Source organism: Helianthus annuus, chromosome 13, assembly GCF_002127325.2.
Source record: "Helianthus annuus cultivar XRQ/B chromosome 13, HanXRQr2.0-SUNRISE, whole genome shotgun sequence".
NCBI lineage: Eukaryota > Viridiplantae > Streptophyta > Magnoliopsida > Asterales > Asteraceae > Helianthus > Helianthus annuus.
The window spans coordinates 150,586,395-150,604,947 of record NC_035445.2 but is presented as its reverse complement, the minus strand read 5'-3'; the positions used below and the strand labels follow the sequence as shown (position 1 = coordinate 150,604,947).

Here is an 18,553-nt window from a genome sequence, read left to right as displayed (position 1 = left end):
TCCTGTTCCAACACAGCCACAAGTCCAACCTCAACAACAACAACAACAAGCTCATTATACAAACAATCCTCAACCTCAAAATCCTCACACAATCCGAGTCGATAATTCAAACCTTTCACACCTCAGCATTGAAGTTGCTAAGGAGCACATGGAAATTATTAATACAATGGTCAGTGCTTACTGTGGATTGGTAGCAGGTCAGCTTGGAAACATCAACATGACCAATGAAGATTATCAGCAGATCGACAAGGAAGAAATGGAGTTGATGGATATTAAGTGGGCTTTTGCAAGTGCGGTTAGAAGGGCCAAAGACTTCATGGCTCGTACTGGTAGAACTTCGTTGGAAGGAAAGAAAGATACGAAGTATGAGTTTGATATCAACGCCCTGACATGCTTCAACTGTGGTAATAAAGGGCATTTCAAACGCGAGTGCACTCTACCAACAAAACATGGCAATCACAACCCTTTCAGAAACCAGACGAGCACTACAAATGTGAATGCCCAGCAAGAGAACCGTGAGAGGAGGATGGTGGCAGTTAATAACAATCAGGGCCAGCCTGGAACTTCAAATCCCAATCGGGCTCTGGCTGTTCGAGCAGACGAGGGATGTGACTGGTCAGTTCAGTTTGGTGATGATGATCAGAGAAGTGGAACAGCTCTTTATGCAAAGATCATCGAGCATGTTCATAAAGAAGAGTCTTCTGGAAGTGATGACAGTTCTGGTTATTCTGGAAGTTCTGATGAAGAAGGCTCTGTTTCTGGGGATAATCACTCAGAGCCTGATGTGAAGGAGGAAGGAGATGATGAGCTTAAATGTCAGAAATCAATTCTGATTAGAAAGGCGGCTACTGCATCAAAGGAAATGGAGAAGCTATTTTCTGAAGATGGAGCTTTTTCTTTTCAAACTGCCTTTATGGCAAACGGTTCAGCCTCTTCTAGTCAGGTAAATTCTGAACCTCCTGCTCCTAGTGTTTGTAAATCATGTGCTGATATGAAGCTTGAATCAGAAAAGCTTCATAGTCATAATCAGAATTTGGTTATTGAACTGTCGAAATGCAAAGAGGCGAACATGGCTTTAACTCGGAATGAAAAAGAATTTAAATCTGTAATAGAAACATTAAAGAAAAATGTGTCCGAGGTTAACAAAGTAGTTTACCACAAGCAAGTAAGTATAAATGAATATATTAACATTGTGGAAGAAACTAAGAAGCAATTAGCCATTGCCCAATGCGAGCATGATGCGATCAAACAAAAATTGGATAGTTATTCTAACTCCCAATTTGTGCTTGATCACATCATCGAGGTTCAACAATCAAAGGGAAATCAGAAAGGCATAGGGTATAAGAAATGTCCGCCCCCCTTGATGAACAATTATACCAAGATGCCTGATGAGGAGGAAATGCCTCGGTATGAACCCAGTGTGCCTCTTGATGTTGAGGAATTTGCTACTGGCCTTGGGTTCAAACCGGACAATTCTACAAACACATCCTCCAAGCAACAAGAAACTTCATCATCCGTGAAGCAAAGTCCTTCAATTATCGAGGACTATGAGACATCGGATGATGAGACAGAAGTGGATGTAGGTGAACGGGATAAATCACTTAACAAGATGAAAGGAGTAGTTATTCCACGAGAGAATCACATTCTTTGTGATCCTGATACTCCTGATGTTCCATTTGTTAAGAAGCAAGTGATTGATCATGTCAAAGCTGATAAGGCAGGTGTGACTACTGTTAAAAGCAGTAATGTGTTGTATACATTGGTTGGAGATAATAAAATCTACTCAGATCATGTTTTTCAAATTAAAAATGTAAATAAATCTTTGATTGACAAAGTCTTTGAAGACAACACAAACAAATTTTTGGGAAAAACACTTCCGGGAATTGTGATAACACAATGTGATCCAATTCCTAAGGCTGAGATTAGAAAACAGTTTGGTAATCAAAAATCTCCAACCACTCAACAACCTACTGCTTCTAAGGGTAAACAACAACAACGAGCTCCAAAGCCAAAGGCTAAGGTTGAATCAAAAGGAGCTCGTTACAAGAAGAAAGCAAAAGATGTTAAATTTGTAGCATCAAAAGGTACAGATAAAATTGAGACTTTTGAAAACAAATCAAACACTGATTTTGTACAACAAGTCAAGATTTTGAAACGTAACAGTGATAACAATTACACCCAACACACAAACGGGTGTGATGAAAGAGCAAGTACCTCAGGTTCTACAGGTTCAACATCTGCTAGTCGATCAAGTTCTCCTAAGTCCGCTGAAAGGAGAACTTGTTTCAAATGTGGAGAAATTGGGCACATCATCAGAAACTGCCCAAATGCTCCAAAGAAGAAATTTGTTGAGAAAGCTCCACCTGAAACAGTTCACCCTCAACGTCGGTCAGTTTCACCTAAACATGATAAACGAACTGTAAAAGAACAAGAAACTAAACAACGACGTAAGAACATAAAAACAGTTGAAAAAGCTTTAAAATCTGAAGTTAAAACAGTTCAAAAGGAACCAAGTGTGTCACAACCTGTAAAACCAGAATCTTCAAAAACTGGTAGGCAAAAACGAACTTGGTTACCTAAGTCGGGTGACAATTCAGGGGGAGCAATTGTTCTTAAAAACCATCAAGAGATTGATATCACGTTTCGTGATGCTCAGGGACGACCCAAGACCACTAAGGCTTGGGTCCCCATTCTCAACTGATGTTTTTACATGACATGTGCAGGATGTTCTAGGAGGAACTATTAATAGTCACTGGATTGTTGATAGTGGAGCATCCAGGCACATGACTGGCGACTTACGGCTCCTATACGACGTGAGAAACATTAGAGGAGGGTATGTTGCTTTTGCGGGTGACAAAGGCGGATTTATCACTGGAGAAGGAAGTATTTCAAATGGTATGGTGTGCTTCGATAAGATCAATTATGTTAAGAAAATTGATCATAATCTTCTCAGTGTGTCGCAAATCTGCGATAAGAAATTCACCGTGCATTTTGATGATGTCGGCTGCTATGTGCTGAAACCTGGATTCAAAATTCCACAAGAATGGATTCTCTTATCGGCTCCGAGAGTTAATGATCTTTATATTCTCGACATGAGCCAGGCGATTACAACATCTGCACAAGTCACTTGCTTTGTCTCAAAAGCCACAGAAAAGGAGTCGATATCTTGGCACAGAAGAATGGGGCACATTCACTTGAGAAAGATGAACCATTTGGTGAAAAATAATCTTGTGAATGGTGTGCCTGTGAGAAGTTTTCATTTGCAAGATATCTGTGTCTCGTGCCAAAAGGGGAAGCAAACAAAGAAGTCTCACCCTTTGAAGAAAATCAACACTGTCAGCATGCCTCTCGAACGTCTTCATATGGATCTTTTTGGACCTATGAAGCACAAGACAACATTCGGAGATGCTTATTGTCTAGTTGTTACTGATGATTATTCTAGATTTTCTTGGGTATCCTTCATGGCACACAAGAGTGCAACTCCTGGCATCCTCAAGGATCTTCTTACAATGTTGGAGAATCTCTATTCGTTGAAAGTGAAGAGGATCCGAAGCGACAATGGAACCGAATTCAAGAATCAGGTTATGGATGAGTTTTGTACTTCTAAAGGCGTTCTTCATGAGTACAGTTCTCGTTATACTCCACAACAAAATGGTGTCGCAGAGAGGAAGAATCGGACGATTATAGAAACTGCAAGAACAATGTTAGTAGAGTCGGAACTCCCTATTCAATTCTGGGGGGAGGCTGTATCGGCTGCTTGCTACACGTTAAACAGAGTTCTTACAGTAAAGAGACATGGCAAGACTTGCTTCGAACTCCTTCAGAAAAGGAAACCGGATCTTTCTTACCTAGAACCGTTTGGTGCTCCATGTACTATGATCGAACCGGATGGAAAGTTTGGAGCAAGAGCTATCGAGGGTTTCTTCCTTGGATATGCTACTCCAAATTTTCGTGTTTGGAATCTAGCTACCAAAAAGATTGAGCTATGGAGTGAAGTCAGGGTTCAAAGATACACGAGTCCTGTTAGGGCTCCGGGTGATCCGTGGATGTTCGATTATGATGGACTATTTGACTCCTTCAATCTGCCAACCTTTGACGAAGAATCAGCAGCGGCTAGGATGTTGTTGGAAAGTGACAACGCTGCTGTCTCGCCTTTGGTTAGACCTATTGTTGTTGACCCCCAAGCTTCTTCGTCTGTCAACAATATGGTTCAAAATGAGGTTTATGAAGATGCTGCTGACTATAATGACTCTTCTGAAGATGATGAATATCATGATGCAGCTGAAGGATCTTCGGCTCCAGCTGCTCCTGTTCAAGGTGCCTCTGGTGATTCATCTCATACGCAGAATGTAGACACTGATGAAGGAAATGCATCCACCTCTACACACATTCCTGGTGTGGAGTTGGTTGTTGATCTTAATCTTAACAATTTGGGTATCAATGCTCGTGTGCCAGATAATCCTGAAATGAGGATTCATGATACCCACCCCCAGCAGAACATCATAGGAGAGGTCCATCGCGGTGTGCAGACACGTAATCAGCTGAGAAACAACCGGAATGCTGGTTTGTATTCAGCTATAAGAGAATCTGGTCAACAAAATGACTGGTCCTTCGCGTGTTACGTGTCACAAGAAGAACCAAAATCGTGGAAAGAAGCATTGAAAGACAGTGCTTGGGTTGAAGCCATGCAGGAAGAATTACAGCAATTTCACAAGCTTGGTGTTTGGAAGCTTGTTGAAAAACCTGAGAATTACAAAAAGATTGGCACTCGATGGGTCTTCAAATGCAAGAAAGACGACCGTGGAGTGGTTATTCGGAACAAAGCTCGTTTAGTCGTTCAAGGTTTTCGTCAGATTGAAGGGATCGACTACAACGAAGTCTATGCACCTGTTGCACGTCTGGAAGCTATTCGGATCTTTCTAGCCTATGCGTCCTTCAAAGGATTCAAGGTTTATCAGATGGACGTGAAAAGTGCATTTCTACATGGTGTGGTTGAAGAAGAGGTATATGTCGAACAGCCTCCAGGTTTTGAAGATCCTGTCCATCCCGATCGGGTTTGGTTGCTCAACAAAGCTCTCTATGGTCTTCATCAAGCGCCACGAGCTTGGTATGCAACCTTATCTACATATCAGCTGGAAAACGGTTTTCGAAGAGGTCTTATCGATTGTACTCTCTTCATCAAAGAACAAGATGGAGATCTTCTTCTGGTTCAGGTATATGTTGATGATATTATTTTTGGTTCTACTAATGATGCTTTGTGTAGGAATTTCGAGCGCATTATGCAGGATAAGTTCGAGATGAGTGCTATGGGGGAAATGAATTTCTTCTTGGGCCTACAAGTGCAACAAACGGAGTCTGGGATATTCATCCATCAGACTAAATATGTTGGTGACATCTTGAGCCGGTTTCAGATGTCCGATGCAACGCCCATTGGTACCCCATTGCCAACTAATCACGGAATTACTCCTGACCTGAAGGGTGAAGCTGTTAGTCCTTCATACTACCGCGCAATGATCGGATCTCTTATGTACCTCACAGCATCAAGGCCAGACATAATGTATCCAACATGCCTGCTTGCCAGATATCAAGTCAACCCGAAGGCCTCACATCTTGCAGCTGTAAAAAGGATTTTTCGTTATTTGAAGGGTTACCCTGACACCGGTCTATGGTACCCTAGGGATAATAACTTTGACTTAGTCGCATTCAGTGATTCTGATTTTGGCGGATGCAAAATCGACGGCAAATCCACAACGGCTGGATGTCAGTTTTTAGGAAATCGCCTAGTCACATGGCAGTGCAAGAAGCAGACATGCGTCGCTACATCAACATGCGAAGCTGAATACATTGCTGCCTCAAGTTGTTGCTCCCAAGTTCTTTGGATCCAACAACAATTGCGGGACTATGGTTTTGAATTCCTAACTACTCCTATTTACGTTGATAATTCTGCTGCTTTAGATATCACTAGAAATCCTGTGCAGCATTCAAAGACCAAACACATCGAAATCATATATCACTTCATACGTGATTGCTTTGAGAAAAGGCTAATCGATGTTGTTAAGGTCCACACCGATGACCAACGTGCCGACTTATTTACCAAAGCATTTGACAAATCTAGATTTGACTTTTTATTATTGGTAAACGGCATTAAGGTCAAGCAAGAGTAAACCAACATCGAAAAATCATTTTTGTAAATATCTTTGTGTTTTTAAATTTGTCTTAGTTTATTGATTTTAGGGGGAGTAAATCCAAAAATCTGAAAATCCAAAAACATCGAAAAATTTCAAAAACACAAAAACAATAGAAAAACAAAAATGAGTTTCCTGGCGAGCAAAAGAGAAAATGATAGTACATCAGTGGTCTATCCAAACCTCTTTAAACCTTAAATGAAAAACGATAAGCAGCTCTATATAAGATGTATCGGTAGGCTCACAATCATTTTAAAGTGTGCAGGGTGATATAAATCTTAATCGACTGAAGACCAGGTGGGAACCATTCATTGGCATATGGTCTTAGTACCGAAATTTCGTTTGATAGATTGCCGAGGTTCTGAGATATTCGGTCTTTATGCTGCTTATCATCTGGGTATCATGGTTGGATCTTTTACCGAAAAATAACGGGGACGCAAGTCTAGATCTTCCATGATACTATACATACGTGTACATATTACATACTGCATTCGACCTCAATAAGTGATAAACAATCACATGTCCATATCAAATAAGTGATAAAATATCACATTTATCCGGGAGTCAAGTTCGTCTCTCTGCTGTACGGAAGTACTGACCTGTTCACGGACTTGCTCCTGTGCCCTCATGCATATGAAAATCAAGTTCCTCATCAATAAGTGATTATATCACATAGGGCTTGTTTTCAAATCAAAATAAGTGAGTATCTCACATTTTATACGGTCAAACAGATGATAATCGGTATACTCACCGGTAAGATGAACTCTCGTGCATACCTTGATACGGGAATGTGTCGTGATGTGGATGAACACCGGTCGGTAAGTATAAATCATACCTTAACGTATCCCCTCGCCATGATTACATCTGATAAGTTGAGCTTAAGTGGACAACAATACCGATAATTGTTATAGGATGCTTATCTTAATGTTAACTAACTAAACAACAAGAGTGTTTTGGCATGACCGTACACTGATATGATTCTCTTACCGTCGAAACTCGCAAAAAGAATGTCTGTATATATTTATTTACTGCTTAACTTTTATTGTTTTCTTTTAAAAACAGTTTCGTCGTTTGGTGCTTATCAGCACGACATTAGCGGTGATGTCGTTTGATAACACTCAAAGGATTTTAAATTGTTGTCTTTTAATTTCAAAAATACCAAAAAGATTTTAGGCGTGTTTTAATATAAACTTTGTAAAAGCCAAAAAGATTTTATTTCTACTTTATTTTCGATCGTACGATGTTGTAGCTCGAGTCTTCGTTACCTGAAACCTGAACGAAAACCGAATTGACTAAATCTTCATAAACAGTCGAAATTTGCAAGTTTTGAAAGTTAAAACTAAAATTGACAAATTTATTAAACTTTCAAACTGTCGGACGGTGTTTGATTATGACATGGTCATTCGTGTGTCATTTGGTTATACTAACTATTCCAAGCAGTTGTTCTCGTTACGCGTTTAGATTTCTTGCATGTGCAGATTCTAAAGGCTAGGAGAACATGGTCGATGACAAAGCTTCGGAATGAAGACACGACGTGAAGGCGCTCAAAAGATGAAGATGATCGAGTTGCCGCTGGCCATCATCAACACCACAAGGATCTCACTTCATAAAGATCAAGTTGTTCACGAGCATAACTCAAGGGGGAGCTTATGTTAAGGGGGAGTTTGTCAACACACTTTCTACATGATACGGATAGTTTGTTGATACACTCTCTGCTTTCAAGACGTGAAGACTTTGAAGATCCTCCGACATTGAAGACTTGAAAGGACATCAGAGTTTTGAGAACTCGAAGACCAAAGACCATCGAAGTTCGAGACAAAGCTACAGCCAAGGGGGAGTTTGTTGGTGCACTTGTGTCTGTACTTTTTCTGTATTCGGTCACGATGTAAACAATGTCCTTGTCAGTCCTGTAAGTTGACCAAGTCAACCGTCCTCCTGGTTTGACTTAGTCAACAGTTAGAAAGATGGTTGTCTGTCTCGAAGGATAAGAGATCGAAGGATGATGTGGATCCTTCGATCTCCTCGAAAGATATACTTCGAATGATTGACCTCGAAAGATCATCCTTCGAGGTCCATGTGAATCCTTCGATGACTTGATGTTCGATAGATGATCCTTCGACCATCTATCGGATCCTTCGGACTAGACAACCTAGGCTGGGTATATATATACCCATGCAGTGTATGTGTTAGACTTAGACACTTAGAGAGACAGACAGAAAGATAGAGTTCTTGAGAGCATTCTGTCCGAAAACACACACACACACTTGAGAGTTTGCAAGTTAGATTTGTAAACATTGTGCTTGTAACCGAAACCTTCATACGTATTAATACATTGGTGTTAATCGGTGAACCTTGTGTGTTGGGTTTATACTTGCTTCATCCCGGTTTGCTTGCTAGCTTGGATTCCGCACTCGCTAGTGAGTTAGTAGAACAAGGTTTAGGTTCGTCATCCTCCGTGAAGGGACCTGTTGGTGCACTTGTGTCTGTACTTTGTTTGTATTCGGTCATGATGTAAACGATGTCCTTGTCAGTCCTGTAAGTTGACCAAGTCAACCGTCCTCCTGGTTTGACTTAGTCAACAGTTAGAAAGATGGTTGTCTATCTCGAAGGATAAGAGATCGAAGGATGATGTGGATCCTTCGATCTCCTCGAAAGATATACTTCGAATGATTGACCTCGAAAGATCATCCTTCGAGGTCCATGTGAATCCTTCGATGACTTGATGTTCGATAGATGATCCTTCGACCATCTATCGGATCCTTCGGACTAGACAACCTAGGCTGGGTATATATATACCCATGCAGTGTATGTGTTAGACTTAGACACTTAGAGAGACAGACAGAAAGATAGAGTTCTTGAGAGCATTCTGTCCGAAAACACACACACACACTTGAGAGTTTGCAAGTTAGATTTGTAAACATTGTGCTTGTAACCGAAACCTTCATACGTATTAATACATTGGTGTTAATCGGTGAACCTTGTGTGTTGGGTTTATACTTGCTTCATCCCGGTTTGCTTGCTAGCTTGGATTCCGCACTCGCTAGTGAGTTAGTAGAACAAGGTTTAGGTTCGTCATCCTCCGTGAAGGGACCTACAGTTAATTTGTTAGAATCTTAGGATTTTATCATCATCCTATGATACTCTATTATTAGCACATATGGCCTAGTCACAGGGACAGTTTTTAATGAACCAGGATTTTATAGTATCTAGGTGTTTTAGGTTTGAATCATAGTTCATTACCATTTATTAACAGGGAGTCATAAGTTACCACTGTCTTTAGTCACAGAGGACATTCAATTATTGCTCACAGGCACTTCGCCTCGAAGAAGCGGTTAATTAATTAAGGGAATTTAAAATTAACCCTTTAATAAGGATGGTCTGTGTGACTTTACTGATTCACAGTTTGCCTAAAAGGTTAACATATTAACAGATGTTAACAATAATTGGAATCTATTATGTGGGTTATACCATCTTGGCCATGTTTGCAACAATGCTAAGGCTAGGTCTTACCTTTAAGATTCTCTTAATAATTAACGCAGAATAGTCCTAAATTGAGATGTTAATTATGGATCTTAACCTAATTATGGAACTACCATTTTGGCCTTGATTTATTAATCAAAAGCCTAGGTCTCTGTTCTCTTTAGATTTTACCAATTCAATATAACGGCAGATCTTTTTAAATTTTCACTTATTTTCAGGTTTTATGCATATAATTATCAATAATAAATAAAGATGAAAATTTAACTAGAACATCTCATAATTGTTTCAAACAAGTACAACATTTGCCCAAAACGGGACTTCTACGAAAATAAATGCCCACGCAGGGGCGAGGAAAGAAACAAACCCACGCAGGGGTTAACTAACCAAACATGCTCACGCAGGAGCAGAGTACAAAATGACAAGCTCACGCAGGAGCTGAATACTGAAGCAAAAAGTCCACGCAGGGACTGAATTACAACTAAATAAAAATAACAAGGATCTTCAATAGTCCCTCCTTTTGGACTTTCCCTTGATCAGATCTGATAATCCTTTGAAGAATCCTCTGTGGTGTCTGCGCTCAGTCTGAATCTCCCGTTCACAACGGTCTAATCTCTCAAGGACTTCCTGCTGGCGCTCTGGAGGAATTATCTGTGGCTGCGGCGGCTGATACACAGGTGGAGGAGGCGGCGGATGCTGGTACCATAAGTCGGGTAGCCAGTGGTCCATAGACCACCATAAGGCCCCTCTGGGTGACTAGCATTGTAATCCCATGCTTTCTGATATGGATCCACACTAGCGTAGGTGTAATTGTAGTGGGTATGCGCCGGCTGCTCAAAAGGATTACACGCCGCTGAACCGACGTATGCAGGGATTGGGTTATCGAAACCCAACGGTGGTGCCGCAGGTACTGAGTTGATTTCTGGAATGGGGCTTGATGGACCTCCCATCTGTGGGACTTCCTCTTCCTCCTGGAGTGGCGGATAATGACTACCACTTGAGGGTTGGGGAGTGCTGATTCGGACTCCTCCTCGCACGAACATCCGTGCATTCGACCTTCTCCGCCTCGGTGGCTCCGGAGGCGGCTGCTGTTCCACTGGTGGTGGTGGTGGCGGAGTGACTGCCTCAAATCGTTGATCCTCAGAAGGATCTTGCTGCTGCTGTTGCTGATACGGGGACGAGTGCTCAGAGGGCGTGAAGTACCAGTCCCACTGCTTGAACCTCTCTTGATAACTGTCCGGACCGCGGTACGGTGATCCGTGGAAAGATGACCCATCCGAGATTTCGATGGGGTGGTTCGGCGTTCCTGTAGCAGGCTCCATTGGATCAGTATCCTCGTCCATGTCATTTTCCCCAGAGAAGTGGTCTTCCGGTCCGAGTGGGTTAAAACCCATGGGTTCTGGAAGCATGTTGGCCGGGTTGAATCGGCTTTGGAAAACTGGGGTTGGGTCACCAAAGGAGTGGTGAGAGTTGGATCTCTGCAAAGGTATGAAAGAGTGTGGTTGTTCGTTGGGCTCATTTTCCGATTGGGGCCCAAAGGAGTGCTGGTAAGAAGGTGAAGAGCTGAGGGAAACTGACCGTCTCCCGGGTTCAACATAGAGCCTCCACGGCTCTTGTGGACTAGTGCTCATGGTGATGGACGGGGTACGCCGGTGCGAAGGCCCGGCTTCGTGATCGTGACCCGTTACTGGTCCTTTGCCTCGACCGCGAAGAAATCTTGGTGGCATGTTGACCTGCATACAAGTTTTAGATAACAACCACAACATATATAAAATAAACCCAAAATAAAATAAAACGAAACAGAGTTTGTCCTATGTTCTTTGTCTAGACTCGGAACTCGAAGAATGTGCAATTTGTGCCCTGAGATTAAACACAAAAGGCTAGTGTTTAATTCACTTAGTGTTGGCTCTGATACCAACCTGTCACACCCCGAATTTCCACGTGTCACCGGTGGGCCCGGTGGGGGATTATCGTGACGTAGTTGATATCATCATTGTCAAACAACACAAATTATAATGCACAGCGGAAGCAATAAAATAGATTTACTTCAACCATCAAATGTAATCTCTAAGTATCACAAGTAGTCGAAATAGATCCACATGCGGATCGAAATAAAAAGGAGAAAATTGTTCAACAGATAAATGCATCCCAAAGTTTGCGAGACTCTATGACGCTAAGGAGAAGCCAGCCTATTCCGTGTAGATCCTGCACTAAATCTTTTTGGGGAAAATACGTCAGTTTGCACTGGTAAATACAATTTAACCGACTCATTTTAAAAAAAGGTTTAAAAATTGATTTGAATGCACAAGGCACAAAACATTTTATAACTTGGGAATAATTAATCAAAGTTAAACTTGTAAAAGAATTACATGTTCGTTATGCGTTCAGTCGCCCGGGTCGTGTCAGGTTTAAGGTTAATTGACACACCACTCAGTATAAGTCCGCGGCGGGAAGCCAACGTTTATACCTTAATAAAAATGGACACATACCGGGTGTACGCCTACACCCGGGTGTCAAGGTCGTGGCCATTTCTTAAAATGATGCCAAGGATATCCGGGACATGGTCATTAAGCTCCCAAAGGCGTAAAACAAACAAAACCAGTTTTTCAAACGGGTCACATTGATAATACCCAACTACTAATGAGTTAGGGTCAATTGCCCGACCAAGCGGTATTTTATATACCGTACCCCCAAGCCCATATGAGGGAAAATAAGTTAAAAGTATTTACCTGAGCAAGTATAAACCACAAAAGAAAAAATGCAAGTGTCTTTTACTGGGCTCCTATTTTGGAACGAAGGTTTATAATAACCTATTAGAATCCTAACGGGTCTTTTAACATAGCCTAAGCTTAGACTGGTTAGTTTCGAAGGATAAATATGGTTTAATCGCGAGGAAGTCGAAAACCGAAAAGGAATGTGACTTAGACCCTACAAGCTTAGATACTTGTATGACATGGGTAAACTAAACACATTCTGAATTTAGAGACTAAGATGATACGGTTTGACCCGCTTCGGCTAATGTGCATAAACTAGTCACATATGCCGATCCGAACGCGAAAGTGCGTAACGGGTAACCATATAAATCATATACAAGTTTCCTGAGATTATATGCACCAATTATGTTGTAATATCAGTAAGATATGTCCTATTATGCCCCAAATGATTTTGAACTCACTTTACGCCCCATAAGGGCATTTTGGTAATTTTACATAAGCTTAAAAGGTTAAAACCGGAAATCTGAGTTCTCAACTTTAGTTTACTGTTATAATATGAAATTTTACCAGATGTGTCAGTAGGTATTAGACCTTATGTATAAAAACTAGTTTTGACATATACTATGTCGTAAAAATGCCTAAAAAGGCGATTTGGAGCCATTTCCGGGTTTTAAAACAAAAGCTGATATTTTTATAACTCCAGAAGGCTAAAAATAATATATTTAACATAACAAACCAATAGAAAAAGGTTTGGGGTCAAAAGGTTTTGTAAAACTCATTTTATGGCCTAAAAGGGCAAAACCGGCATAAGCCGAATTAAGCTTAAAACCTTAGGTTATGCTTAGCCTAAAAATAAATAAAAATCTTTAAAATCCCCAAAATATTATTATATAACAGTGGGTATAAAGTTTTGATACAAAATTTGGGTTTAGGTAGGTTACATGCTACTTACGCTAACTATTTACTAAGAAAGCTTCTAATTACGCTAATGAGCATAACTCTTAATCTAGACTTCAAACTGATGTCAAATTTTAGGTACAAGTTTATAATTCAGTAACTAAGATGTCTACCCCTTCTTATTCTCAAAAATCATGATTTATGGACATTTGGGCATAATGGTCAACATATGGGCATTTAACGGAAACATGCATACGATCAAGATATCTAATGAACCAAGTTGTATAATCACAGGAGGATATACTAACATGTTATTAGGTCCAAAAGAAGCTCTAAGGCAATCTTAATCTAGACTAAACCGGACCAGAACTGAAAGTCAAAGCGAAAGTCAAACTATGCGACTTTCGGTTCCAAACCGGGTCTAAACAGAAAATTGTCGAGTTGAACATGTTGGAACATGTTCTTACATTATTTACCAAGTTATATTAATGTTAAAACAGGTTGCATGCATCCTACATTGCTAATTATAAGTTAATTCGGATTTAAGCATTCTGTGACTTTTTAAAGTTAGCTTTGACTCGACAATTGACATGCTTAGAGTGGGAATCTGAAAACTAGTTTTGACATATACTATGTCGTAAAAATGCCTAAAAATGCGATTTGAAGCCATTTCCGGGTTTTAAAACAAAAGATGATATTTTTATAATTCCAGAAGGCTCAAAATAATATATTTAACATAACAAACCAATAGAAAAAGGTTTGGGGTCAAAAGGTTTTGTAAAACTCATTTTATGGCCTAAAAGGGCAAAACCGGCATAAGCCGAATTAAGCTTAAAACCTTAGGTTATGCTTAGCCTAAAAATAAATAAAAATCTTTAAAATCCCCAAAATATTATTATATAACAGTGGGTATAAAGTTTTGATACAAAATTTGGGTTTAGGTAGGTTACATGCTACTTACGCTAACTATTTACTAAGAAAGCTTCTAATTACGCTAATGAGCATAACTCTTAATCTAGACTTCAAACTGATGTCAAATTTTAGGTACAAGTTTATAATTCAGTAACTAAGATGTCTACCCCTTCTTATTCTCAAAAATCATGATTTATGGACATTTGGGCATAATGGTCAACATATGGGCATTTAACGGAAACATGCATACGATCAAGATATCTAATGAACCAAGTTGTATAATCACAAGAGGATATACTAACATGTTATTAGGTCCAAAAGAAGCTCTAAGGCAATCTTAATCTAGACTAAACCGGGCCAGAACTGAAAGTCAAAGCGAAAGTCAAACTATGCGACTTTCGGTTCCAAACCGGGTCTAAACAGAAAATTGTCGAGTTGAACATGTTGGAACATGTTCTTACATTATTTACCAAGTTATATTAATGTTAAAACAGGTTGCATGCATCCTACATTGCTAATTATAAGTTAATTCGGATTTAAGCATTCTGTTGACTTTTTAAAGTTAGCTTTGACTCGACAATTGACATGCTTAGAGTGGGAATCTGAAAATACCCTTTTAAGGGTTTGTTACCCACCTAATTACCTACTTAAAGGTATTTTTAATTCGTGATTTGACAGAGCACATTTTAATTAATCACGAAGTCAAACCTTAATTACGACGGTTTGACTTTTACTTAATTAACTAAGCTAAAATGGATTAAGGGAGGTTAAGGTCACTTACAAGGATCCTAAATAGGATTAGAGACCTAAAGAAAGTTGGTTGCTGTCCAGGAAAGCTCCAGAGAAGTCTTGAACCCAAGTCCAAAGTGAGCAAAGGAAATGGTCACACCTCATGCCCTTATATAGTGAACTTAAATGGTCCAAGATTATGACAAGAAAGTCTACAATGGTTGGGGGATTACCCCAGGTGTCCCTAGAGGGCTAAATATTGCCTAGCAAGCCCCTGAATTCAGAAACCATCGTTTTAAGTTGGTGCAACTGGTTAAACAGGCAGCTGTCCAAAATCTGCTGCCAGCGACGGTCTTACGGATCGTAAGCTTGAGGCCTTGCGGTCCGTAAGAACCTCTTGCAGACCGTAAGCTAAAATGGCTACGGTTCGTAACCGACCTTGCTGAAACATGCCCAGGTACCCTCCTTACGGACCGTAAGCCTAGGGCCTTGCGGTCCGTAACCGATGGTCAGAGGACAAAAAAATTTGCAAACTTTTAAGTCTTGACCATGCAATCAAACCATTTCCGAATTCAGTCCATCTTTTTCAGTAGGGGGGCCATTTGCTCAGCCATTGCATGCTTGGATGGGTCTTACATGTTCCCATCTTCATTTGACCTCTTATGGAACTTGTAAAGTGACGGAAATACCAAGAGCAAGTCTTGGATTCTCTTAATAGTTAACAAGCTTCATAATTATTCTTGATTCTTTCTTATAAGAATTCTTATTTAGCATTATTAGTAGTAACAATCCTGTCAAATCCCGAGTTCACATAAAAGGTGGAACTTTATTTATTTGGAAACAACCGGTTATCATATAGGATGTCTTTCAAAAGATTTAAGGATCTTGGGATTTATAAAATTCGGGTCGCTCAGAGGTGATTTAATAACATGTCGCCCTTGGGTCGTTCAGAGGTATTTTAAATAACATGACGCCCTTTTAAATAAAATCCTACCAAACATCTTTTATTTAATCCGGTTTTTCTGACACGTCTGTCTCTCATGACACGTGTCTTTATTTTAATGGACAGGAATTTTCGAGGTGTTACACTAATGCCTTGAGTAAACTCGCCTCTCTCACCTTGGCCCACCTTACCAAGAAGGTATTAGTAGAGGTATTGAAAACTCCATCGATTGAAGAATTGGAAGTTCAAGATGTAATCACCGAAGAAGGCCCCAATTGGATGACTCCAATTAAAAAATTCCTTAAAAACGGTGAATTACCTGCTGATCAAACAGAGGCTGAAAGGGTTAAAATCAAATCTAAGCAATACGTGTTACAAGGTGAAATCCTCTACAAAAAGGGTTACCTTTCACCCTTGTCGAGATGTGTCGTACCTGAACAAAGCCAGTACTTGGTCAAAGAGGTTCATGAAGGAATATGCGGAGCTCATTTTGGAGCAAGAACGGTTGTTGCCAAGCTAATGAATCTCGGGTATTTTTGGCCTTCAATGCACCGAGACGCTGCTGAACAATTAAGAAAATGTGAAGCCTGTCAAATACATGCACTGGTACCCAAGAGCCCCAAGCACGACCTCGTCCCAATATCTTCAGCTTGGCCATTTCACAAAAGGGGAATGGATATCGTTGGTCCGTTCCCACCAGCCAATGGTGGAGTAAAGTTTTTGTTGGTAGCCATAGATTATTTCGTAAAGTGGCCTGAAGTCAAACCACTTGCAAAAATCACAGGCAAACAAGTCATTGACTTTGTTTGGGAAAACATCATTTGTCGCTATGGGTTGCTGTTAGGATCTGGGGCCATTATGATTGTGTTTGTTTGCATAAGACGAATAAGTGCAGCGGAAATGAGTAGCAAACTTTGTAAACATAATCAAAAGAAAGTATAGATTGATAAACAATTGCTATTTCATTGAGTCAAAAGATTTACAATAGAAAGCAAATGATTACAGCAAGCTTACAATCTAAACTCCCCCTCAGCCTGATACACCAGAGTTGGTTGCACAAGATGAAAGGATGAAGTGAGGTGAAGAACTCACTCAAAACGATCAAATATAACAGTACAGAATACTGTCATATTTATAGGCAAACCAAACTACTGATCTACCTCAGCTGACGTCACCATGATAGTGACATCTAACGACCTAACAAACTATAAATACTGTTCTATACAAACTACTGACATGTAACATCTGATAAGTAATAAAATGTAAAGCTAAGGAAAACTACTGCTTCACGTTCCACTGTTGTAGCCTTAGTACAGATGTTGAGTCTTCAGTGCTTTCTTCAAAGGTGATCAGTCTTTGGGAGGGCAGTGCTTGAGTCTTCAGCAGTACTTAGGAAACAACAGTAGATAGAGTAGCAGTGTTTGTCTTCAGCAGTCTTTAAGGTATCATCAGTGTTTGGTTCATCAATTGTTGTAGTTTGAGCAGCACTTAAGATTCATCAGCTGTTAGAAAACCACTGTCAAGGGGAGAGCATAGGGTAAACTGCTGCTTATTGATGGTCCACTGATGAGATCCGGTTTTGGCTTTACATTATCTGTTCCTCTGTTAGGGTTCAATCCCAACAATCTCCCCCTGGAACAGATAATGCCAAAACCCTTCCTTATTCAGGACCTTTAATACTCATCAAGAGTGCCTTAGCTTGTTCCTTAAATTCAGCTTCAAATTCTTTGGCACTCTGGTCATCTTCATCCTTGCACAGTGAGAGCTCAAGGAGATCCTGCAAATCTTTAACACTAAGGCCTAGTGCTTCTTTCCTAGATATATGCTTCACCTCACCATTGGCTCTGACCAGGGTCAATACGTGGGTCTTTTGATCAGACATCCACTTTAGTATTTTAAAGCCTAATGGGTTTCTTGGGAGAGATTTATCTTCTGATGAGTTGAGGGATAATGGCCTTGAAAACATCTGCAGACTTTCAGACATTCTTTTAAAAGCTTCTTCAATGACTTTGTCTGTTGCAGCTATATCTTCTGCAGTTTCTTGTTCAATAAGTTCTTGTCTTTCAACTTCGGTCTTGTCTTTTGCAGTGTTCGGTGATGCAGGCTTGTTTAACACCTTCACAAAAAGGTTTTGAAGCTTTGATGAGCTATCTTCTTTCAGACCCATTTTCATGATGACGTCTTTGAAGTACTCTGCTTCTTTTTCTTTAACCTCTTCCTCAGTCAGTTGTTTTCCTTCCTTTTGGTCTGACACAAAAGTAGGTTTGTATGCTGATTTTAGCATTGTTTTGAGGCTTTCAATTTGTTGTTCCAGTTTCACCATCTGTTCTCTCTTCTTCCTTTTCTTCAGCCTCTCATAGGCTTCATCAGTTTGCTGCCTAGACCATTTTGATATGGCTTCAGCAGTGTCTACTTTAGCATCCACTAACTCCTCTTTCTTTCCTTTATATTCAGTAGTGAGGTCAGCAATAAGCTTTTTGTATTTACTCCAGTTTGGAGCATTTTTCTTCTTTAAAGGATCATTCTTGATTTTTTGGATCCTTTCAGCCTCATGCTTTAAAGCTACTAAAGGCCATTCTTTAAACTGGGATTCTTCAGCAGGGTAGAACTTTTCTTTCATGATGAAGGCTAGAAGTTGTTCTCTCAATTTCTTCTTTTGATCAGCCTTTTCTTTGTCTAGCTCTTGTGCATATTCT

General features: G+C 40.2%; 1 protein-coding gene across 1 annotated transcript in view; it reads left to right on the top strand.

Annotated features, from left to right (window-relative positions):
• Positions 1-18,553, top strand: part of LOC110901995 — a 36,089-nt gene that overhangs the window by 11,501 nt on the left and 6,035 nt on the right. Inside the window, exons 3-4 of the mRNA XM_022148741.1 lie at positions 10,222-10,375; positions 15,984-16,641. Of these exons, the coding sequence (XP_022004433.1) occupies positions 10,222-10,375; positions 15,984-16,641 (812 nt within the window). The remainder of the gene's footprint in view (positions 1-10,221; positions 10,376-15,983; positions 16,642-18,553) is intronic.